This window comes from Cetorhinus maximus, chromosome 9 (assembly GCF_964194155.1).
Source record: "Cetorhinus maximus chromosome 9, sCetMax3.hap1.1, whole genome shotgun sequence".
Taxonomy (NCBI): domain Eukaryota; kingdom Metazoa; phylum Chordata; class Chondrichthyes; order Lamniformes; family Cetorhinidae; genus Cetorhinus; species Cetorhinus maximus.
In genome coordinates, this window is record NC_135887.1 from 66749034 (window position 1) to 66776129 (window position 27096).

Here is a 27096-nt window from a genome sequence, read left to right on the forward strand (position 1 = left end):
TTGGAGCAATATGTTGTGGAACCAACCAGGGAGCAGGCTATTCTGGATTTGGTTTTGTGTAATGAGATGGGATTAATTAATGATCTCATAGTAAAGGATCCTATAGGGAAGAGTGATCATAGCATGCTAGAATTTCAGTTTGAGAGTGAGAAACTTGAGTCCCACACTAGTGTTCTGGAGTTAAACAGAGGTAACTACATAGGCTTGAGGGCAAATTTGGCCCTAGTGGACTGGCAGGAAGACTACAAGGTAGGACAGTTGATGAACAGTGGCAGATATTTAAGGTGATATTCAATTCCTCCCAAGTAAAATATATTCCAGAGAGGAAGAAAGATGGTAAGAGGGGGAAAAGCATCCATGGCTCAGCAAGGAAGTTAAAGATAACTTAAAGGCAAAAACTAAGGCATACCAAATTGCAAAGGTCAGTGGCAGGCCAGAAGGTTGGGAAATTTTTAAAGATCAACAAAGGGTTACTAAAAAAATAATAAAATGAGCAAAGGTAAATTATGAAAGAAAACTAGCACAAAATGTAAAAACTGATAGCAAAAGCTTCTACGAGTATATAAAAGGAAAGAGAGTAGCTAAAGTGAATGTTGGTCCCTTGGAGGATGAAACTAGAGAGTTAATAGTGGGGAACGCAGAAATGGCAGAAAAGCTTAATCAATATTTTGCCTCAGTTTTCACGGTGGAGGACACCAATACCACCCCAATAGTAACAGGTAGTGCAGATGGTATAGAGAAGGAGGAACTTAGAACAATCACCATCACTAGAGATAAAGTACTGAGCAAACCATTGGGATTAAAGGGTGACAAATCCCCAGGGCTTGATGGCTTACATCCCAGGGTCTTAAAGGAAGTGGCAGTGGAGATAATGGATGTATTGCCTATAATATTCCAAAATTCCCTGGATTCTGGAAAGGTTCCAGTGAATTAGAAAAATGCTAATATAATACCATTATTCAAAAAGGGGGGGAGGCAGAAAGTAGGAAACTATAGACCAGTTAATTTAACGTCTGTCATTGGGAAATTGTTGGAATCCATCATTAAGGAAGTAGTAATGGGAAAGTCAAAGTGCAATCCATCAGAGTCAGCATGGTTTTATGAAGAGTAAATGGTGTTTGACTAATTTGCTAGAGTTCTTTGAAGATGTGACAAGCAAAGTGGATAATGGGGATCCTGTAAATGTAGTATATCTGGACTTCCAGAAGGCCTTTGATAAGGTGCCGTACAAAAGATTAATACACAAGATAAGATCACACAGAGATAGGGGTAATATGTTAGCTTGGAATAGAGGATTGGCTAACCAACAGAAAGCAGAGAGTCGGGATAAATGGGTCTTTTTCTGGATGGCAAGCTCTAACTAGTGGGGTGCCACAGGGCTCGGTCCTTGGGCCCCAACTATTTACAATCTATATTAATGACTTGGATTCAGGGATAGAAGGAACTATGGCTAAATTTGCAGATGACACCAAAATAGGTGGGAAAGTAAACTGCAATGAAGAAATAAAAAATGTACAAATGGATATGGACAGGTTAGGTGAATGGGCCAAAATTTGGCAGATGGAGTTTAACGTGGATAAGTGTGAGTTTATCCATTTTGGTCGGAAGAATAAAAAGGTGACTTATTATTTAAATGGAGAGAAACTTCAGAATGCTTCAGTGCAGAGGGATCTGGGTGTCCTCGTGCATGAATCGCTGAAAGCTAGTATGCAGGTACAGCAGGTAATAAGGAATACAAATGGAATTTTGGAATTTATTGCTAAAGAAATAGAGTATAAAAATATGGGAAGTGTTGTTGCAACTGTACAAGGCATTGGTGAACACCTGGAGTACTGTGCACAGTTTTGGTCCCCATACTTCAGGAAGGATGTAGTTGCACTGGAGGAGGTTCACTAGATTGTTTTCAGAGATGCGGGGCTTCTCTTATGAGGAGAGATTGAGCAGTTTAGAAGGATGAGAGGAGAGCTAATTGAGGTATATAAGATGCTAAAGGGGATAGACAAAGTAGACGTGGAGCGGATGTTTCTCCTTGTGGGGCATTCTAGAACGAGAGGCCATAGTTTTAGGCTAAGGGGTGGTCAATTTAAATCAGGGATGAGGAGGAATTACTTTTCTCAAAGGGTTGTGAATCTGTGGAATTCACTACCTCGGAGTGCAGTGGATGCCGGGACGCTGAATAAATTTAAGGAGGAGAGAGACAGATTTTTAATTAGTAATGGGTTGAAAGGTTATGGGGAGAGGGCGGGAAGTTGGAGTTGAGGCTAAAATGAGATCAGCCATGATCATAATGAATGGCGGGGCAGGCTCAAGGGGCTGAATTGCCTACTCCTGCTCTTAGTTCTTATGTTCAGGGGGACTGGTATTGCCTCCAGAGGGACTGGTACCTCACCCAGGGGAATTGTATCTCACCCAGGGGACTGAAATCTTACTAAGAGGGGCTGGTATCTCACCTAGAGGGACTGATATCACACCCAGAGGGATTGGTATCTCACCCAGGGGGGCTGGAATCTCACCCAGGGGGACTGGTATCTCACCCAGGGGCCTGGTATCTCACCCAGAAGGACTGGTTAATCACCCAGGGCACTGGCATCTCACCCAGAGGTACTGGCATCTCACCCAGAGGTACTGGTATCTCACCCAGAGGGACTGACATATCACCCAGAGGGACTGACATATCACCCAGAGGGACTGACAAATCACCCAGGGGGACTGGTATCTCACTCACGGGGACTGGTACCTCACCCAGATGGACTGGTATATCACCCAGGGCACTGGCATCACTTCCAGAGGTACTGGTATTCACCCAGGGGAACTGGTATCTCACCCAGAAGGACTGGTACCTCACCAAGGGGGACTGGTATATCACCCAAAGGGACTGGTATCTCACTCAGGGGTGCTGGAATCTCACCCAGAGGGACCAGGATCTCAACCAGGGGGACTGGTATCTCACCCAGAGGGGCTGGTATCTCACCCAGAGGGGCTGGTATGTCACACAGCGGGGCTGGTATCTCACACAGGGGGACTGGTATCTCATTCAGGGGACTGATATCTCACCCAGCGGGACTGGTATCTTACCCAGAGGGGCTGGTATCTCAATCAGAGGGACAGATATCTCACTCAGTCGGAGTGGTATCTCACCCAGGGGACTGATATCTCACCCAGGGGTACTGGTAGCTCACCCAGAGTCACTGGTATGTCACACAGAGGGACTGATATCTCACCCAGAGGCGCTGGAATCTCACACAGTGGGACTGGTATCTCACACAGAGGGACTGGTATCTCACACAGAGGGACTGGTATCTCACCCAGGGGGACTGGTATCTTGCTCAGGGGACTGGTATCTCACCCAGAGTGACTGATATCTCACACTGGGAACTGACATCTCAACCAGATGGACTGGTTTCTCACACTGGGGGCTGGTATCTCACCCAGAGGGAATTTTATCTCATACAGAGGGACTGGTCTCTCACCCAAAGGGTCTGGTAACTCACCCAGGGACCTGGTAACTCAATTGCCTGTGTGTGTGCAGCTCCAATGACACTAAGGAAGCTTGGTACACTCCAGGACAAAGCAGCCCACTTGATTGGCACCCCGCCCACTACCTTAAACATTCACTCCCTCCACCACCGACGCACAGCAGCAGCAGTGTGTACCATCTACAAGATGCACTGCAGGAATTCACCAAGGCTCCTTCGACAGCATCTTACAAACCCACAACAACTACCATCTAGAAGGACAAGGGCAGCAGTTAGATGGGAACATCACCACCTGGAAGTTCCCCTCCAAGCCACTCACCACCCTGATTTGGAAATATATCGCCGTTCCTTCGCTGTCGCTGGGTCAAGATCCTGGAACTCCCTTCCTAACAGCACTGTAGGTGTACCTGGACCACACGGACTGCAGCGGTTCAGGAAGGCAGCTCACCAACACCTTCTCAAGCGCAGTTAGCGATGGGCAATAAATGCTGCCCTAGCCAGCGAAGCCCACATCCCGTGAAGGGATTTAAAAAATCCCAGAGGGACTTTCATTTCGCCCAATGGGTCTCAGAGTGTCTAATATCTCACCCAGAAGAATTAATATCTCAGTCAGTGGGACTTGTCTTTCAGCTCTATTATCATTATTCTTGTGTATACTCTGTTTTTGTTTGTATTAAGCTTATTGAGCACTGGGACATCTCAGTCTCGTCCTCAACAGAGCTTCACACTAATGCACTCATACCTCTGGTTTGGGTTGCTGAACAAACATGGAGAGTAAAGCCTCTGGCTGACTTTCCTGCCCCCAAATCAGGCTTATGGTGCTGAATTAGCATTAAACAGCTCACTACTGAAGTGGGGTGTTGCCATTACCTTCCTGGAGAACCTGTCTGTCCCATTGGAGGCTCATTGGGCAACGTCTTTGATCATTATAGCAGTTTGAGTTAATAGAGGAAGGAGCAATGTGCATCATGGAATTCAGGAGTTGGTGAAATTACAGAAAGCTGCACCAGCGAACAGCATTGCTCAGCATCGCAGGATTAGGGGACACAGGAAGTTGTGTAGTTGGGAGCAGGAAGATACAAAGGGACATAGACGGAGTAAGTGGGAAAATCTGTGGCAGATTGTGCCCAATATGTGAAAGTGTGAAGTCATTCACTATGGAACAGAAAGACAAATGGGAATACATTGTCCACGGTGAGAGATCAGGATACGTGGAGAAGTGAAGGGATTTGGATGTCCTTGTACAATGAATCACTATAACTCAGGATAAAGGCACAAATACAAGGAGGAAAGTTCTCTCAAGAAGGCTGGAATTCTATGGGGAGGAAATGCTGCTGCAGCTGTGTCGAGCCTGGGTTAGACCACACATGGAGCACTGGGATCCATGTTAGGCACCATGTGTCAGGAAAGATACATTGGCCTTGGAGGGTGTACAGTGTAGACCCAGCAGGATGACACCAGGTCGAGAAAGATTAAAGGACTGGTTGCATAAATTAGCCGCATATTGCATTAATTTTAAAGATTGAGAGATGATCTGATTGATGCATTAATGATGATTAAAGGGTTTGATAAGGTAGATAGAGAGAAATCATTCCTTCTTGTGGGGCAGACGAGAACAAAGGAGCAGAAACTAATACTTCAAGCCAGGTTGTTCAGCCTTGACACGAGGAAGCATTGATTCACACAGGGCAGTGGAAATGTGGAACTCTCTTCTCCAAATTGCTGGATCAACTGAAAACTGAGATTGGTGATGATTTTATTGGCATGGGTACTTTATAGGCCAAATTCAGTTGAATGGAGTTGAGGTACAGATGAGCCACGATCAAGGTAAATGGTTCACTCCTGTTCCTAATGTTCCTGTTCATCAGTGAAGGGACCAACAGACCCAGGTACCCTCTACCCAGTGAGTTCCATTTTCCTGGGGCAATTTTATACATTAATGCGAGCTTCACTGTAGCTGTTCCTCTCTGACTTTCAGTGTGGTACGGACGATCTCTCTCTTTCTCATGCAGTTAGATTGTTTTAAAACTGAATCCCAGAGCTGGGTCTGACATGAATGCTGAACAGAGGCTTCATTGAATTTTCATGTGCAAGTACATTAAACATTTCAGAAGCAGTTTCCTTACCTGACCTCTGTAGACACTGAAGAGAATCCCTCCAATCATTTCCATCACAAAGATAATTAGCAGCAGGATAAAGAACTGAGCAAGAGACAAAGGAGCACAGGGAACTTGTAAGTGCACAAAGGTAAAAGGTTATAATTTAAACACAGTTACCAAACACACACAGCATCCTCACACATATACACACTCACACCCAGTATAATATACACACAGCATCCTGACACATATGCACAGTCACACCCAGTATAATATACACACATCATCCTGACACATATGCACAGTCACACCCAGTATAATATATACACAGCACCCTCACACATATACACATACCAAGTATATTGTACACACAGCATCCTTACACATATCACACTCACACCCTGTATAATATACACACAGCATCGCCACACATATGCACACTCACCCCATGCTCCTTATAGTATATACAGAACATCCTCAGACATGTGCACACTCACACCGAGTATAATCTATACACAGCATCCTGATACATATACACACTCATATGCAGTATAATACATAGACAGCATCCTGACATAAACAGACTCACACCCAGCATAATATACAGACAGCATCCTCTCATATATACACACTCACAACCAGTATAATATAAACACAGCATCTTCACACATATTCTCACACACACCCAGTATCATATACACAGCATCCTCATGCATATGAACACTCACACTGAGTATAATAATTACACAGCATCCTCATACATAAACGCACTCACACCCAGTATAATATCCACAAAGCATCCTCATACATAAACGCACTCACACCCAGTATAATATATACACAGCATCCTCACACATATACACACTCACACGAAGATAATATACACACAGCATCCTCACACATATACACACTCACACGAATATAATATACACACAGCATCCTCACACATATACACACTCACACCAAGTATAATATACACACAGCATTATCACAGATATACACACTCACACCCAGTATAATATATACACAGCATCCTCACACATATACACACTCACACCAAGTATAATATACACACAGCATTATCACAGATATACACACTCACACCCAGTATAATATACACGCAACATCCTCACACATGTACACACTCACACCCATTATAATATACACACAGCATCCTCACACATATACACACTCACACCCAGTATAGTATATACACAGCATCCTCACACATATACACACTCACACCAAGTATAATATACACACAGCATTATCACAGATATACACACTCACACTCAGTATAATATATACACAGCATCCTCACACATATACACACTCACACCAAGTATAATATACACACAGCATTATCACAGATATACACACTCACACCCAGTATAATATACATGCAACATCCTCACACATGTACACACTCACACCCAGTATAATATACACACAGCATCCTCACACATATACACACTCACACCCAGTATAGTATATACACAGCATCCTCACACATATACACACTCACACCAAGTATAATATACACACAGCATTATCACAGATATACACACTCACACCCAGTATAATATACACGCAACATCCTCACACATGTACACACTCACACCCAGTATAATATACACACAGCATCCTCACACATATACACAGTCACACCCAGTATAGTATATGCATAGCATCTTCACACATATACACACTCACACGCAGTATATTATACGCACAGCATCCTCACACATATACACACTCACGCCCAGTATAACATACACACAACATCCTCACACATATACATACTCACACGCAGTATATTATACACAGCATCCTCACACATATACACACTCACACCCAGTATAACATACACACAACATCCTCACACATATACACACTCACACGCAGTATATTATACACACAGCATCCTCACACATATACACACTCACACCCAGTCTAACACATAGACAGCATCCTGACACATAAACAGACTCACACCCAGCATAATATACAGACAGCATCCTCTCATATATACACACTCACACACAGTATAATATACACACAGCATCCTCACACATATACACACTCACACCCAGTATAGTATATGCACAGCATCCTCACACACATACACTCTCACACCCATTATAGTATATGCACAGCATCCTCACACATATACACACTCACACGCAGTATATTGTACGCACAGCATCCTCACACATATACACACTCACACGCAGTATATTGTACGCATAGCATCCTCACACATATACACACTCACACGCAGTATATTATACGCACAGCATCCTCACACATATACACACTCACACCCAGTATATTATACACACAGCATCCTCACACATATACACACTCACGCCCAGTATATTATACGCACAGCATCCTCACACATATACACACTCACACCCAGTATAGTATATGCACAGCATCCTCACACATATACAACACTCACACGCTGTCCTTTATGATATGCACTCAGCAGCCTCACCCACTAATCTTTATAACAGACACAGAGACCCTCATACAACATTCTCACACTTGTACATCTCCACAGTCACAGTCCTTGATAACGGATCATAATATCCAGGCTGACACTCCAATGCAAGGGGAAATGTGTACCGATCGTCCCACTCCTTTCCCCCTCCCTCCTCCTCCTTCCCTAGTCCAGATTTCATTCTGCCCATTTCCTTCTTTGCTGATACCCGAGGTTGAAAATGATAAGGGAGCACAGCAATTTGTAGCTGGACAAGCCACAGTGAGTGGAGCAGAGAGAGGCTGTGAAATAGTTTTGATTCTAACTCTCTTCAGGGCTGGATCTTTTCCCAATCCCTCAATTCTACTTTATATTTTTTTGACAGGAACACAACTGTTCTATAGTTTGAAGAGAAATCCTCTGGTTAACTCTATGGTGGAGGTGTTGGTCAGGGTTTGATATCGAGATTAAATTCTCCGTATTCACCCGTATTGTCTCTCTGCACATGCCACACCATTGCAGGACCCTTCCTCATACTAAACATCTAATCACCACTGAGCCTTTGGAAATATGCTCAAGGCCTCTGTTCAGGTAGCCGGCAATATTCGGAAATACGGACAGTGAGCAGTGCTGGAAGTTTCATGCTTTCCCCTTATTCTGTTCGATGGGTAACGGAGGACTGGAGTCCTGATGAGAAATTCTAGCGAGACAACAGGAGCTAATGACCTGGGTGTTATCGGAGAGCTTGTGCGTCCATCCTGTAGTCTGCACAGAACAAACAGGAGGCTGTAGATCTCTTCACCGCAACTCAAAATTACATCGGGAAATGTTTCGAAAAACACAACATTCATTATCTTCAAGGCCCAGCTTTCCCAACTCCCGAAAGGAAGTCCCATGAATGTTGATTCAAAGAATTTGAGCAGAATGTGCTATCTGGGAACCTTGGGTTTTAATTCAGAAATGCCTCAAATTCACCAATTCAAGAGCTTTCTGCTTTATTACTGACTCAGATGAGGTGGTCAAGGCGGACAGTAGAGGAATCACTCTCCAACCTTTATTCAGTTCTGAATACTGGTGAGACAGTACAGGAGTCACTCTCCAACCTCACTCTCCAACCTTTGTTCAGTTCTGAATACTGGTGAGAGTGATGGTTGAGCTGGGGTGTGCAGTCCAATGGTGCACGGTTGACTCAGCTGTAAGGGGTGGGGGATGGGCAGTGGTGGGCTGCGGTGGGGACGGGCAGGAGGGAAATTGGGAAAGTAATAGTGTTAGGAGATTCTACAGCTGAGGGGTATAGACAGGCATTTCTGCAGTCACGGATGTGAATCCAGGGTGGTGTGTTATTGCCCTGGGGCAAGGGTCAAGTATGTCACTGAATGGCTGCAGAGCACCCTGAGGGAGAAGGGTGAACAGCTAGGAGTCGTGGTCCACATTGGTACCAACAATATAATTAGAAAGAAGGATGAGGTCCTGAGTCAGAATTTATGGAGCTAGGAAGGAGCTGAAAGGCAGTAATCTCTGATTACTCCCCGTATCACCCACCAGTGACTATCGAAAAAGGAGGGTAGAGAAGATGAACCCTGGCTGGAGAGAGAGTGCAGGAGGGAATGCTTTAGATTTCTGGGACATTGGGACCGGTTCTGGGGGAGATGGGACATGTACAGGGACCAATGACCTTGCAGGGCAGTTTGCTGGTGCTGTTGGGGACGGTTTAAACTAAGTGGGCAGGGGGATGAGATCCAGGAGTTAGCATTAGAAAGGAGAAATAAGATACACAAAGAATTGGGAGAGACAGATAGCAGTAGAATAAGAAATAGTAAGATGGGAGTCAGAGGAAGAGGACATGCAATCAGGTTAACATTAGATTTACTGTGAATGTTTGTACATGTATGTGAATGAATGTGAATGTATGTGCATGCATATGAATGTATGTGAGTGTATATGTGATAATAAAGTGGGTAAGCAGCAGGTGTAAATAGTCACGTGGAAATAGGATGTTGTGAAGATAACAGAGACCTGGCTGAAAGGAAGGCAAGACTGGCATTAAATATTCCTGGGTAGAAGGTGTTCAGGAAAGATAGGAAGGGAAAGGGGAGGAGTGGAAGAATTGAGTAAGGAGAATATTACGTTGCTGGAGAGAAAGGATGTTCTTGAGGGCTCAAGGACAGAATCTATGGGCTGGACATTAAACCTTCTGGTGGGTGAGGGGCTTGTAAAATGCAGTGTGTGTCCTGCCGGCAGGCTTCCCACCTGCCCCCAACCTGTCTCCCATTTTCCATGGGCTGCTGGAGGCATCAAGCCACTCGCCCATCCTGGGGCCTATTTAGGCCTTTAAGTGGCCAAACGGGCAGTGTGGTAGCTTTTACTGGATGGGCTGAGTCGGGCAAGGATAGAGGAACCTCCTTTGTGGGTCCTCTGTGCCCACTGGAGGCACCACCCCCCTCCAAGGTCACACTTAGTCACTTAGACAAATGTGGATTAATTAAGGAAAGTCAGCATGGATTTGTTAAAGGCAAATTGTGCTTTACTAACTTGCTTGTGTTTTTGACAGGGTAACAGGTTGATGAGGGTAACGTAGTTGATGTGGTACACATTGAATTCCAGTCCAGAGTAGGTTCATTAGGTTGATCCCGGGTATGGAGGGATTTTCCTATGAGGAGAGGTTGAGTAGGTTGGGCCTGTACTCATTGGAGTTTAGAAGAACGAGAGACCACCTTATTGAAACATATAAGATTCTTAGGGAGCTTGACAGGGTAGTGGCTGAGAGGTTGCTTCCCCTTGTGGGAGGGTCTAGGACCAGAGGGCATAATCTCAGAGTAAGGAGGTGCCCATTTAAAACAGAGATGAGGAGGAATTTCTTCTCTGAGGGTAGTCAATCTGTGGAATTCTTTACCACAGAGGCCTATAGAGGCTGGGTCGTTAAGTATATTCAAGGTTGAGATAGAAAGATTTTTAATCAGTAAAGGAATCAAGGGTTATGGGGAAAAGGCAGGAAATTGGAGTTGAGGATTATCAGATCAGCCATTATCTCATTGAATGGTGGAGCAGACTCGATGGGCTGAATTACCTACTTCTGCTCCTACGTCTGGTAAATTCATTACCTCCCTGCACTTGTATTCTATGCCCCTATTAATAAAGCACAGGATACTATATGCTTTATTAACTGTTCTCTCCACCTATGCCCAAAATCCCCCAGACCAACACGCGTAAGGTGGTGACCAGGCCCTGCACACCTTGCTGGGCACTACTGACAATGGATTGATATGGTCTCCCCTTCCCTGGACTGGACGTGGACAGTCTTTTCAATGTCAGCAATCTAAACTGAAGCTCTCTGCCCATTCTGGCCCTGACTCACTTTGGGGCTTCAGCCCTAGGTTCACTTCCCATTCTGGCCCCAAGGACATTCCCACCCTCACCCCCACCCAATCATGTGTCTGAGTGAACCCTTCCCCAGTGTTCCCCCACCCCCCCGCCCTTTCCAGTCAGGCCCTTGCCCTCCAGCCCCTTCCCTTGCCTCTGTCCCGTCTTCCCCACCCCTCCACCAGTCAAGCCTTTGCTTGCCAGCACATTTCGATTCCCGCCGCCCCCCGCCCCAGCCCCCCGCCCCTCGCCTTACCGCTGGTCTGGTACGTAGAGCCTTGGCTCCGCAACCCCCCTGAAATTGTTGTGCTGTTGCCTGAGCAGCCTGGCGTGAATCAGAGGAGCTGAGAGCGATGCCCGATGTAAGGTAGGCAAACATATCTCAAAGTCACGTGTGAAGTGCAGTTTGCCAGGTGCACGTCCCTCATATCCGACCGTGAATCACGCTGGCCTAATTAGAGGCCGCCATAGCCTTTTGATCCAGCATGGGGGCATGATTCCAGCAAGCTGCCTTCATAATTAGTATTCATGATATCCAAATGTATTCAACTGCTGTTCCCGACATGATGCAGCGGGAAACGTGTGTCGCCATTGAAGTCTGGAGAGGACAATCGCAACCTGTTTTCACACTGATGTAAACCTGACTTGTGCACTCCTGCAATATTTTCCCCTCCCCCTCATTACACCACTGCTGACTGGAGTGGAAAATCCCGCCCAAGGTGAATAGCAAAAGAAGCAATGGTGAAGAAAACCTTTTTACACAGTGGGTGGTTAGGATCTGGAATGCGCTGTCTGACGGTGTGGAGGAGGCCGATTTAATTCTGGCATTTAAAAGGGAATTGGATCATTGCCTGATCAGAAAAGATTTGCAAGGCGATGGAAATGACTGGAGGAGTGACACTAGCTGAGTTGCTATTGCAGAGAGCTGGCATGGACATGTCAAGCCAAATGGCCTCCTTCTGTGCTGGAAGCATCTATAATTCTATGATTTCAGTGAGTGGGCAATTATCTTTCTGCAATACATCAATAATAACAGCCAAATTCAGTATCAAACACACAGGCATCAAGGACTGAAACATCAGTCAGTGTGCACCATGTGGGAGTGTGGGGCTAAATGGGAGGTTGCCGGGGATGGTATAAACGGTGAGGGTTGAGGGTTTGGGGAGGAGGTGTGAGGGGTGAAGGCTTAGGGGTGAGTGCTTTGGGGTGAGGGTTGAAAGATGAGGGTTTACAGGTGAGGGTTTATGGGTGAGTGGTTGGGCTGAGGGGTGAAGGGTGATGTGATTTATTGATACTTACAGCCAGTAGAAGACATTTATTTTCTTTAATTGCACCAACACATCCCAGAAATCCGACTATCATCACCACAATGCCGATGCCAATGAGCAGGTTGGCAGCTGATAAGAAGGGGATGGTTGTGGAGAGGGTGGCGAAGTTACCCTGTGTTACAGCCAACCAGATCCCAACTCCCAGGATCGCACAGCCTCCCAGCTAGGAAGCAAACAAAGAAATATCATCAGCAATTGATGTATCCCAATCCTATTGAGAGCCATTGTACAGAATAAAGACGGGTAAATGGCAATAAACACATTGGGGTTCTCCTGGTGAAACAGAAGCTTTAACTCTAGAACAAAACAGCCCCACTCAATTACCCTCTGTCAGAACATGTTATTTAACATTTAAAAATTCTTTACTTTTGCTTTTCAGAACTCTTCATCTCCCCGAGGCAGCTCTGTGTCTCAGGGAGCTTTTCCAGTGTGCACTCACGCGCATGCGCCAAGTTCTCCGTTCGCCCCACTTGCCCTCCTTCCCCCCCACCCACACCGACAGCGCTGAACACTGCAGCATGCGTTTCGCGCTGGGCAGGCCTTAATTAGCCCGCCCAGCGTGAACCGCGGTCCGGCCCCAATCACAGGCAGTGATTGGCTTCCCACCCGACAAGGGCAAATTCTGCCCTGGGAACATGCTGGAATCCATTATTAAGGAGGGAGGAGGAGGACATTTAGAAAATCAGAATACAATCAAACAGAGTTAACATGGTTTTGTGAAAGGGAAATCATGTTTGACAAGCGGGATGAATAAAGGGGAACCAGTAGATGTAGTGTATTTGGATTTCCAAAAGGTGTTCGATAAGACATCACATAAAAGGTAGTAACACAAGGTGAGAAAGAGAATGATTTTTTTGGGGGGTGGGGTGGTGGGGGTGGGGGGGTGGTATATTAGCATGGATAGAGGATTGGCAAACAGGAAACAGAGTTGGGATAAACAGCTATTTTCAATCTAACTAGTGGAGTGCCTCAGGGATCAATGCTGGGGCCTCAACTATTTATGATCTATATCAATGACTTAAATGAAGAGATCAACTGCATTGTAGCCATATTTTCACGGATACAAAGGTAGGTAGAAAAACAAGTTGTGAGGAGGACCTAAAGAGTCTAGATAGTCATAAAGAGTTATAGATAGGTTAACTGAGTGAACAAAAATATGGCAGATGGAGTTAATGTGAGAAAACATGAGGTTGTCCACTTTGGCAGGAAGAATAGAAAAGCAGAATATTATTTAAATGGAGAGAGAGTGCAGAATACTGCAGTACAGAGGGGTCAGGGTGCCTTTGTACATGAATCACAAAGGGAGTTGTCTTAAGAGGAAAGGTTGAGCAGGTTGGGCCGATTCTCACTGGAGTTTAGAAGAATGAGAGATGATCTTTTTGAAAGGAGATTCTGAGGGGGCTTGAGAGGGTGGATGCTGAGACGATGTTTCCCCTCGTGGAGGAATCTAGAACTAGGGGGTCACAGTTTCAGAATAAGGGGTCTCCCATTTAAAATGGAGATGAGGAATTTCTTCTCTCAGAGGGTTGTTAGTGATTGGAATTCTCTTCCACAGAGAGCTGGAGAGGCTGGGTCATTGAATATATTCTAGGCTGTGTTAGATTTTTAATGGACAAGGGAGTCGAGGGTTATGGGGGACAGGCAGGAAAGTGAAGTTAAGGCCACATCAGATCAGCCATGACCTTATTGACTGGGGTAGCAGGCTCGAGGGGCCGGATGGTCTACTCCTGCTCCAAATTCATATGATCTTATGTTCACAGTGGGACATACACTGGCACACACATACTCTCAGTGAGACACACACACACACTCTCTGATACACACACATACAAACACACATGCAAACTCTGACAGGCAGACACACACACACACATGCACGCACAAACTCTGACAGACACACACAGACGCAGAAGCTCAGACAGTCAACCACGCACACACACACTTACACAAACACACTGACACAAACACACTCTAACAGACACAAACAAACTCTGATAGACACATACACTCACACACAAACTCTGACAGACACACACAGACACAAAAGCTCAGACAGCCAGACACACACACACACAGACACAAACACACTCTGACAGACACACAAACTCTGATAGACACACACATAATCACACACACACAAACTCTGACAGATACACACACATGCTTTCTCTCACACACACACAAACTCTGATATACGCACACACACACGCCACACATGTGCATACACAAACACTCACACACACACACACACACATGCGCACACACATTGACAAACATACACACTGATAGAAACACACTAACACACACAGTCAGCATTTCATGAAGAAGTCATACAGACTCAAAACGTTAACTCTGTTTCTTTCTCCTCAGATGCTGCTAGACCTGCTGAGTTTTTCCAGCAATCCAGCATTTTCTGTTTTTATTTTAGCATTTCATGGAGTTTGCACCAACTCGGCACATTATTGACTAGGATGCTAGATCAGTAAAATAGCTTTACTGGAGCCCAGGTCACCCTTCAGATTAGGGTCAAATTCCAAACCAGGAATGAGTCATACGGACTCAAAACGTTAACTGTGTTCCTCTCCACAGATGCTGTCAGACCTGCTGAATTTTTCCAGCAATTTTTGTTTTTGTTCCAAACCTTCAGTCTGATTAACTCAGGATTTAGTGACTGCCCAAGTCTAACTGAAAGGACCCCTAATGTGTGAAACTCCTCATCTCCCTCATATTTCCTTGCTTCAAGCTGTTAAATCCCAAAGCTGTTCCTCACCCCCTCCCCTAGTTCTTTTGGACGTAACCTTGGGCTTTCAAGAAGGCTTCTCAATCCTCTTTCAGCTCCCCATCGCCTCCACTGAAATCTGATACTGGAATAAAAACAGAAGATGCTGGAAATACTCAGCAGGTCAGGCAACATCTGTGGAGAGAGAAACAGAGTTAATGTTTCAGACTGATGACCTTTCAATGCCAGGAATGTAGGCAGCGCCTCTTTAAGGTGATCTGTAAACAAGAGTCGACCCCAGCCCCGAGACCCGTACAGTTAGGATTCAAAATCCCAAACTCTACCAATTGTTAAAGTTTTTGAGTTTATTCCAGGGTGTAGGTGTCACTGACAAGTCCAGCATTTATTACCCATCCTCGTTTCCCCGGAGCTTGATGCAATGTAGTGGTTAGTTAACTCACTCTCACAATGGAAATAAACTGAGGAGCAGAAACTTTCCCTGTGTGCAGCAGCCTGATCAAGAGCACGAACATTCATCAAAACACGAGCAGCTAGTCTTGGAGTACCAGTTCTCTCTCTCCTGTTCCTTTGGAGTGCAGCTCCTCCTGAGGGTCAGATCACTGAGGTCACCTATTGGTGTCCCATACCATGACCGATGTTCACCAATTTGCCCCGGAATCCCCACGCCCCACGCAAGACCATCCAAGCACGTCACAGCAAGGTGTATAAGGCATGCACCTGGCGGGCTGCACTTTGAGGGGAACTCGGAGGTGAATGCACAGTAACGTTGTACAGCGCTCATGAGAGTCGCCTGTTGGACCTCAAGGTTGAGGCGCCTCGCATTCAGGCGAGGGCCCAGGCAAGTCGCTTTTTCCGGGCTGGCTGACAGTGCAGTGCCAGGGCAAGAGCGGCCCTGCGGTTGAAGGTAGTGCACAAGCGCATGTGGGGCGGGGGGAGGGAAGCAGCCACGCATCAGGGAAACCTTGTTAAGTGACCATTCCTCTGCAGCTGAGACAGTTCAGGTGCAGCCACATTGATAGGATTGGAGTTGGGCTTCTAGCTTATCTGCCCACTCAAGCAATGCAGAAGCATCAAAGTGCACCCAGTGCTCCAGAGATTTTCACCCCTCGAGTGCAGACTGCAAAGTAATGAACGTTTTAGTGGACGGCAGAACAGTTGGACGACTGCGCACATTGTACAATCTCCTTGCTAAAGCTGGCCATGGAGCAGTCACTGCTGGAGGTGCTCACAGCCCCTTGCAATGTCAGCATCCCGGTTTGGACCTGATGGTTCAAGCTAACAGTGCAGCCTTACAGCACAGGTTAGGAGAATGCCTGTGCCTGAGCTTAGAGCACAGCATGCAGTGCAATGGATAAAGCTGCTGCCTATCAGTCAGGTGGAGTGGGGCGGAGGTGGATGGGGTTCAGGCAGCCATGCGGCGCATTAAAATCTGGCCATCCAAGTGGTGAGCAGCACTCTCCGGGAAGCATTAAAGGGCCTTCAGACTTAACCAGGGCAGGTGCTTAGGACACCCATACTAACTCACGCGTCTCTCTCTTTCATCCTGCAGGAGGAGCACATCAGGATCATGGAGCCTAGTGAACTAGCTGTATGCCTCATGGCCTACAGAGAGCAAAGACAACAGAGAAGAGAGTGACTGAGGAGCCTGGCTGGGCAGAGGGAGGAGCAGCACCCTCAAGGAGCAGAGGCGGCTGGGGCTCCTGCTCACACCACTTCCCTCCCCCCGCCCCACAGCGAGCCGTCACCGGTTGGTGCCTAGTTAGACCCAGGATTTGTAGACGGCAACTTTCATTCCTGCAGATGACTGAGAGCCAGTGTCACTGAAGACTGCGCATGCCCAGGGAACGGGTCAGTCACATCTGCCACTTACTGCAGGAATTGGCGCCAAGGGGACTTGGAGGGCATCCACTGCCAGTGGCTGTGAAAGTGACTGCGGTGCTCAATTTCTATGCCAGTGGCTCCTTTCAGGGCACCACAGGTGACCCCTGTGGGATTTCACAATCCGCCACCCACAAATACATTCATGAGATCAGGGATGCCATCTTCTCCATGGCACACAACTTTGTACATTTCGCCCAGGACCAGCACAGCCAGGAAGCAAGGGCCATTGGATTCACCCAGATCTTGGGTTTCCCACAGGTGCAGGGTGCGATTGGCTGCACTCACATGGTGCTCAGATCTCCGTTACAACAAGCAGTCAACTACATCAACCACAAGGGCTTCCATTCGCTGAGTGTGCAGCTGGTGTGTGACAACCAGAAACGCATCCTGCAGGTCTACGCACGGTTTCCAGGGAGTGTGCTCGACACCTACATTCTCAGTCAGTCACAGATCCCTGACATCTTCCAGGGTCCACAGAAGCTGCAGGGTTGGCTCCTCAGGGACAAGGGTTACTCGCAGAGGACGTGGCTGATGACACCCGTGTGGTGGCCTCAGACTGCAGCAGAGCGACGCTATAATGAGGATCATGCTGCAACTCACAACTTGGTGGAGCAGACCATCAGGATGCTGAAGATGAGGTTCCGGTGCCTGGACTGGTCTGGTGGAGCCCTGCAATACAGTCCACAGAGGGTTTCACACATCATCATCATCTGCTGCACCCTTCACAACCTGGTGCTGCAACGGGGAGAGGAGCTGGCTGAGGAGGAGATGGAGGAGGGGGACGCCGAAGGGGATGAGGGTGAGCAGGCCCTCAAAGGCGAGGAAGATGGCGATAAGGCCCTCACATTGGCTAGACAAGGCAGGCGCGCTCGGGAGACCCTCAGAGCTGCTAGATGTGTGGAGGATGATGACAACATTCAGTGAGGTGTCCCCATAGATCCCCACATTGCATCTGTGAACGTTTGACTCCAGCCTGGCTTATGGCAGCGTGAATACCCTCTGTGAGAATGCTGCTGTCATGGAGATACAGTGGAGGCCCTGATAGTCGTTTTATTGCAGAAGAATGATGATGACATGCAGTGAGGACACTCCATAGATCTTCACATAGCCTCTGTGAATGTCTGACTCCTGTCTGGCTGAGGGCAGCTCGCTTGCGCTCCATGATCAGGGTCATGTCATAGAGACGCAGCCATAAAACTTTAAATGCACCTGATCCTTTGTCCACCTTCAGCACCTGACCCCTTCAGGAGCGCAATGTCACTGTTCACAGATGCTGGTGTGATGGGGACCAGCCCCACCTTAAAGGTGCTGAGAGCACACAGACAGAATAATGGAACTCTGTGACACCTGCCCACTACATTCTGGCAGCAATGACCAGCACTGCCAAGGTGCAGGCATCAGTAATGTGTCCAGGGAGTGTGAGGCCGGACCATCACATTTGGTCTGAAGGCTGCACAGAGCACAGGGAAGAGGCCCTGGACTGAGACACCTGCATTTTATCTTGTGCAGAAAGGTTTCACATCTGAGTGACAAAACACTGCTGATCAGATCAAAGAGCCATAGACAAGGAGACATTCTTGGGAGTTTATTGGCAATAGTGAACATTATGTACAAGTGATTAACACCCGTGCCCTGGCTGTGCAAATAATTATTAACTTTCCTAACCCTGCCACTATGTCTTGGTGCTGCCCAGACATCCACAGCAGAGGTGCAGGCAGCCTGCTGACTGTGATGCCCTGTCTGTGATGACTTTGGTGGGCGTCCTCTGGAGGGCCGAGACCTGGAGGCCCCGGCCTGCTTTCAGGGTCCTGCTGTGTGGCAGTGGCACCCTCCTCAGCCTGTGGAGCTGGATCTGCGGAAGTCACAGGAAGTTGGGATTCGGATGGGCCGGACACTCCCGGAATCACCTGGGTGGATGGCCCCGGAGTGTGCACCTGCTGACACTACTCACTATGACTGCCAGACAGCCCCTGGCTGAATCTGTGAGTGGAAGGAGTAGCTGGAGTGAGATCGAGCTGCCCCGCATCCTTCTCACGTACACACCGTTGGAGGCCAACTATGGCATTAGCGATGGAGTTCAGCCCACGCAACAGCACAGAAGTGATGTCCTGGACCAAGGTCTCCATGGCAGCCGCCATCCTACCAGTGTTGACCTCAGTGCATTGGCATGCCGGCGCTATCACCTCAGCCTGAAGACAGACAGACTCGTCCATTGGGCCTTGCAATCTGAGGAGTGCAGCGGACACCCCTTCCTGATGTTCCTGGGCTTACCTTTGCAGCTCCAACAACTGTGACATGATTAAGTCCAGAGGCTCATCATCTGACTCGGACTCAGCAGATTCCTGGCCTCCAGCAATCCTCCGAGTGCTGGGGACCTGGGAAGTCCCTACCTCTGCCTGAGGCTACTCTAAAGCTAGATCCCACTGAGGTGTATGTCTCTGCACTGGTGGAGGGTGTGGGCGAGCGCTGTGATGGGACTTCAATGAGGATTTCAGCAGATTCCTCTTCCCAGGTGTCTTTGGGGCTTGATTGGAGGCCCTGGGCCATGGAATCTGTTGGCTGTTTCCCAGATGTGCCTGCGGAAGCAAGGGGAGATAATTAGTGCATGGCAGTGGCCTGTGAATCAGAACACATCACTCACAGTATGGTTGCCTGATGGATGTTGCACTGCTGAACTGTCACTTGGTAGAGCAGCACCAACCTCACCGTCAGCACAGTACCTGCCCAGATCGCTACTGGCCAGTTGGATGGCTCTGTTTTCAAAGTCCATGAGGGGCTTGATTTCAGGCATTCCTCCACCAGTCTGCGACCTCTCTCTGTTGCTGTGTGCCAACTTGTTCTGCATAAATAGATGGAGGATGCCTGCCAGGCCACGTGATCAGTAAACCTGGTATATGTGGGTGAAGATTGGTCCCATGGACGGGATGAGGACAATGACAGTGAGTGTGAGTGAGTGGTGATGTCCCTTGAACCGGCAGTGAGTGAGGGCCCTGTGGATGTGTGATGGGTTTGTGAGTGTGTGAGTTGAGAGTGATGAGAATGGTGACTTACCCTGGTGGAACGGAGGAGATCATTCATCCTCTTATGGAACTGGGTGTCTGTCCTCTTTTGCAGGACATTGGTGCTGACCACCGCCATCGCCACCCACGCTGGATTAGTGATGTTGCTGCCCCTCCTGCGGCCAGAGTGGGGGCAGGGGACATCACTGCGGGCCTCCACTGCGTCCAAAAGACATTGGAGGGCCGCATCATTGAACTGGGGGGGCTTCAGTCTTCTTGCCTTTTGGGTCCATGTCTTCTTTGCAGCAGTCATGGGCTGGAAGTACGGAGAGGTGTGCGCGCGGCTGCACTTTAAATATGGCGCCTGGCGTTAGGAAGCGGTGAGGTGACGTTGTGATAGGCGAATGAGAGCCCACCCGCTATCGAAATGGCCTGTTCCCCAGGAATGCATAATTAATGAGGTGGGATTGGGGTGATACGGCGTGAGAAGCCGCCATTGTGGCCAGCGGGTAAAACATTCTTTTTCCCGCCCACTACCGCACTTAGTACAAATCTGGACGATTCCACCAACAATATTTAACACATTCATCCAATCTGTTGCTATTTGACTGTTATTGATCAGGCTTCCACAATGCTGTCTGTATTGTCAAAGGTGTTTAACAGCTGCAGTGAGGTTCTGCCATCACTGATAGATCAATGATCTCATTGTGAACAATAATTACATCAGTCTCACATCAGTTAATCACATTGCTTCTACACACAAAATATTGCTTACTTTAAATCCTCATTACCTCAACTCCCATTTTATACACAAATTTCTTGCTGTTGAAGACAATTGCACATGGTTTCACAGTGACCTTTGTACAGTTACATTGTCAGTAATCTTTACCCTGCTGAATAAACTATGACTCTACACAGTTACAGTGAGTAATCCTTACCCTGCTGAATAAACTGTGACTCTACACAGTTACATAGTGATTAACCCTTACCCTGCTGAATAAACTGTGACTCTACACAGTTACATAGTAATTAACCCTTACCCTGCTGAATAAACTGTGACTCTACACAGTTACATAGTGATTAACCCTTACCCTGCTGAATAAACTGTGACTCTACACAGTTACATAGTAATTAACCCTTACCCTGCTGAATAAACTGTGACTCTACACAGTTACATAGTAATTAACCCTTACCCTGCTGAATAAACTGTGACTCTACACAGTTACATAGTAATTAACCCTTACCCTGCTGAATAAACTGTGACTCTACACAGTTACAGTGAGTAATCCTTACCCTGCTGAATAAACTATGACTCTACACAGTTACAATGAGTAATCCTTACCCTGCTGAATAAACTGTGTCTCTACACAGTTACACAGTGAATAATCCTTACCCTGCTGAATAAACTGAGACTCTACAGAGTTACATAGTGAGTAAGGTTATCCACTATGGAAGGAGGAACAGATGTGCAGATTATTTTTTAAATGATGAGAGATTAGAAAGTGTAGATTTACAAAGGGCCTGGGTGTCCTGGTCAATAAGTCACTGAAGGCTAACATGCACTTTGGAAAGTTAATGATATGTTAGCCTTTATCACAAGAGGATTTGAGCACAGGAGTAGCGAAGTCTTGCTTCAATAGTGTAGAACCTTGGTTGAGCTGCATCTGGAGTACTGTGTGCAGTTTTGGTGGCCATATCCTTAGGAAGGATATAGAGGGAGTGCAGCAAAGGTTCAACTGACTTGTTCCTGGGATGGTGGAACTGTCCTAAGAAGAGAAATTGGGGAAACTGGGTCTGTATTCTCTAGAGTTTCGAAGAATGCAAGGTGATCGCATTGAAACCTACAAAATAACTGAAGGAATAGACAGGGTAGATGCAGGTAATATGTATCCCTAGGTGGAGAGTCTTGAACCAGGAGACACAATTTCAAATTAAGGGGGAAGCCACTTAGGACTGAGATGAGGAGAAATTTCTTTACTCAGAGGGTTGTGAATCTTTGGAATTCTCTACCCCAGAGGGCCTTGGAAGCTCGGTCATTGAATATGTTTAAAGCAGAGATTGACAGATTTCTAAATACCAGTGACCCAAAGCTGGTTTGGGTGGAGATGAGGAATAGTAGGGGAAAAAAGTAATTCATGGGAGTGGTCTACAGGCCCCCTAACAGTAGTCACAGTGTAGGACTAAGTATTCAAGAAAGAATATTGTGTGCTTGTGGTAAAGGGATGGCAATAATCATGGTGATTTTAATCTACGCAAACTGTAAGAATCAGATTGGCAGTAGTAGCCTGGATGAGGAGTTCTTAGAATGCTTTTGAGATAGTTTCTTAGAGCAGCATGTTCTGGAACCAACCAGAGAGCAGGTTTTATTAGACTTGGTATTGTGTAACATGACAGGATTAATTAATGACCTCAGAGTAAAGGCACCCCTAGGTAGAAGTGACTACAATATGATTGAATTTTACATCCAGTTTGAATGGGAGAAGAGTGGGTCTAAGACAAGTAACTTAAACTTAAATGTGGGAATGAAAGCTGAGCTAGCTGAAGTGAACTGGGAAACTAGGCTAGAGGATAGATCAATAGAGAAGCAGTGGCAGACATTTAAGGGGATATTTCAGAGTATTCAGAATAAGTACATTCCTACTATAAAGAAAAATTCTAAGGGGAGGATACACCATCCATGGTTAACTAGAGATGTTAAGGAAAGCATCAAACTTAAGGAAAAAGAAAAGGTGAGTGGAAGGACAGGTGATTGGACAGAATATAAGGAATGGCAGAGAATGACTGAAAGGTTAGTCAGAAGTAAGAAATTAGAGTGTGAGAGGAAGCTAGCTAGAAATATAAAAATGGATAGCAAGAGTTTCTACAGGTATTTAAAAAGGAAAAGAGTAAGTAAAGTGAGTGTTGGTCCTCTAGAGGATGAGAATGGGGAGCTCATAATAGATAATAAGGAAATGGCGGAAGAAATGAACAAATATTTTGCTTCTGTGATCACTACAGAGGATACAAAAAACATTCCAGTAATAGCTACGAATCAAGAGGTGAACGGGAGAGAGGAACTTGGTGAAATTACAATCACTAGGGAAGCAGTACTGAGCAAATTGATGGAGCTGTGGGCTGACAAGTCTCTCAGTTCCAATGGACTACATCCTAGAGTCTTAAAAGAGGTGGCTAATGAGGTAGTAGATGCACTGGTGTTAATTTTCCAAAATTCGCTAGTTTCTGGAAAGGTCCCATCAGAATGGAAAGTAGCAAATATAACCCCTCTATTCAAGAAGGGAGGGAGGCAGAAAACAGGAAACTATAGGCCAGTTAGCTTGATGTCTGTCATGGGGAAGGTGTTAGAATCCATCATTAAGGAGGTTATAGCTGGGCACTTAGATGAACTCAAGGCAATCGGGAAGAGTCAACATGGTTTTGTGAAAGGAAAATCATGTTTAACTAATTTATTGGAGATTTTTGAAGGAGTAACATGTGTGGTAACTAAAGGGGAGTCTGTAGACGTACTGTACTAGGATTTCCAGAAGGCATTTGATAAGGTGCCACATCAAAGGTTAATATGGAAAATAAAAGTGCATGGTGTAATGAGTAACGTATTAGCATAGATAGAAGATTGGCTGGCTGGCAGAAAGCAGAGAGTATGCATAAATGGGTCTTTTTCAGATTGGCAGGATATGTTGAGAGGAGTCCCACAGGGGTCTGTGCTGGGGCATCAACGTTTTACAATTTACATCAGTGACTTAGATGAGGGGAGTGAAGACATAGTAGTACTTGTAGATAACACAAAGATAGGTAGGAAAGTATGTTGTAAAGAGGACATGAGGAGGTTGCAGATGGATATAGATAGGTTGAGCGAGTAGACAAAAATCTGGCAAATGGAGTTTAATGTGAGAAAATGTGGAGTTGTTCACTTTGGCAGGAAGAACAAAAAAGCAGAGTCTAACTTAAATGGAGAACAGCTGCATAATTCTGAGGTGCAGAGGGATCTAGGTGTTCTAGTACACGAGTCACAAAAAATTAGTATGTAGGTACAGCAAGTAATTAAGAAGGCTAATGGAATGCTATCCTTTATTACGAGAGGGATTGAACATAAAAGTAAGGATGTTATGCTTCAGTTTTACAGGGCATTGGTGAGATCGCACCTCAAATACTGTGCAGTGTTGGTCTCCTTATTTAAGGAAGGATGTAAATACATTGGAGGTGGTTCAGAGGAGGTTTACTAGACTGATACCTGGAATGAGTGGGTTGTCTATGAGGAAAGGTTAGACAGGCTGGGCTTGTTTCCAATGGAGTTTAGAATAGTGAGGGGTGATTTGATTGAAGTATACAAGATCCTGAACAGCCTTGACAAGGTGGACGTCGAAAGGATATTTCCTCTTGTTGAGTGAGTCCAGGACTAGGGGGCACTGTTTTAAAATTAGGGGTCGCCCTTTTAGGACAGAGATGAGGAGAATTTTTTTTCTCTCAGAGGGTTGTGTGACTTTGGAACTCTCTGCCTCAGAAGGTGGTGGAAGCAGGGTTACTGAATATTTTTAAGGCAGAGACAGATAGATTCTTGTTAGGCAAGGGAATCAAAAGTTATCGGGGTTAGATAGGAATGTGGAAATCGAAACACAAGAATATCAGCCATGACCTTATTGAATGGCAGGGCAGGTTCGAGGGGCTGAATGGTCTACTCCTGTTCCTATTTCTTATGTTCAAAGTGTTATAGGATAGTGTGGGAAAAAGGCATCGAATGAAAGATCAGCCATGATGATGTTGATTGGTGGAGCAGGTTTGATAGGCTGAATAGCCTTTTCCTGTTTCTATGTCATCCTTACCCAGCTGAATAAACTGTGACTCTACACAGTTATACAGTGATTAATCCTCACCCTGCTGAATAAACAGTGACTCTACACAGTTGCACAGTGAGTAATCTTTACCCTGCTGAATAAACTGAGACTCTACACTGTTACACAGTGAGTAACCCTTACCGTGCTGAATAAACTAAGACTCTACACTGTTACACAGTGAGTGATCCTTACCCCGCTGAATAAACTCTCACTCTACACAGTTACACAGTGGTAATCCTCACCCTGTTGAATAAACAGTGACTCTACACTGTTACACAGTGAGTAATCCTTACCCTGCTGAATAAACTGTGACTCTACACAGTTACACAGTGATTAATCCTCACCCTGCTGAATAAACAGTGACTCTACACTGTTATACAGTGATTAATCCTTACCCTGCTGAATAAACAGTGACTCTACACTGTTATACAGTGAGTAATCTTTACCCTGCTGAATAAACAGTGACTCTACACAGTTACACAGTGATTAATCCTCACCCTGCTGAATAAACTGTGACTCTACACAGTTACACAGTGATTAATCCTCACCCTGCTGAATAAACTGTGACTCTACACAGTTACACAGTGATTAATCCTCACCCTGCTGAATAAACTGTGACTCTACACTGTTACACAGTGAGTAATCCTTACCCTGCTGAATAAACTGTGACTCTACACAGTTACACAGTGATTAATCCTCACCCTGCTGAATAAACAGTGACTCTACACTGTTACACAGTGAGTAATCCTTACCCTGCTGAATAAACTGTGACTCTACACAGTTACACAGTGATTAATCCTCACCCTGCTGAATAAACAGTGAGTCTACACTGTTACATAGTTGTTTATCTTTACACTGCTGAATAAATAGAAGCTCCAAACAATTACATACTAATATTTCATTGTGTTGAATAAATAAAGCCCCAGTGAGGTTACAAATGATTGTTTTAATCAATGACTACCGTTGCTGTATGGAGTGCACAGGGAGTTAGACAACGCTGCTATTTATCCCTGTGGATAAGCAGCAAGACAGATAGCCCCAGATGAAGTGCCATGATCTATTCTGTAAATGTTCTGAAGTGTTGCCATCAGGGTATTTAAACTTAATCACTAACAGTTCATGTGAAACATCAGGAAACTCAGCTTGTGGCAGGCAGTGTCAGGAGGTAGCCGACAACTTAGGAATCCTTCTGTTTGAATGACACAGAGCGGACAATATCCTGGTCGATCTCCAAGTCTCACGTCTGATTGAAAAGGGTAAAGATTATTGTGTTGTCACGGCTCTGGTAGACTCTGGCAGAAACAGCAGCTGTTCCCAGAACACAAATCACTTGTAATGTGTGACATATTATGAGCTATATGTCCTGGGGCCGAGTTAACATTCACCATTCTAACAAGAAGGTTTGGAGAGACTCCAAGAACTAACCGCAGGGTCTATTCCAGTGTCAGGGACTGTGCCCTGCTCCCAGCTGCTCCTGTCCTGCCCTACTCTTACAGAAACTGATGTAACTGAGCTCATTCATGGCACCAAGTCTTTAAGAAATCACCGAGCTGGAAGTGGAAGTGGTCTGGGCTCAGATAAAATTCTGGAATTTGAGCTGGGTTAACCAGTGCCAAACAGTCTTCATATAACTGAGTGTTTGCTGGGTATCCGCTGTACTCCAGCACAGGGGAGATGGTGGTGTAGTGGGAATGTTACTGCGTTGATAATCCAGAGACCCAGGCTAATGCTCTGGGGCCATGGGTTCAAATCCCACCATGGCAGCTGGGGGAATTTAAATTCAAATTCAAATCATAAATATGAACATAAAGCTAGTCTCAGTAATGGTGACCATGAGAACTGTCATCAGTTGTCCTAAAGTCCTTGTTCACTAATGTCCTTTAGGGAAGGAAATCTGCC

At 46.0% G+C, this 27096-nt stretch overlaps 1 protein-coding gene across 1 annotated transcript in view; it reads right to left on the reverse strand.

Annotated features, from left to right (window-relative positions):
* Positions 1-27096, reverse strand: part of tspan4a (tetraspanin 4a) — a 619591-nt gene that overhangs the window by 36746 nt on the left and 555749 nt on the right. The window contains exons 2-3 of the mRNA XM_078547848.1: positions 12720-12911; positions 5603-5677 (exon numbers count right to left, since the gene is read on the reverse strand). Coding sequence (XP_078403974.1) covers positions 5603-5677; positions 12720-12911 — 267 coding nt within the window. The remainder of the gene's footprint in view (positions 1-5602; positions 5678-12719; positions 12912-27096) is intronic.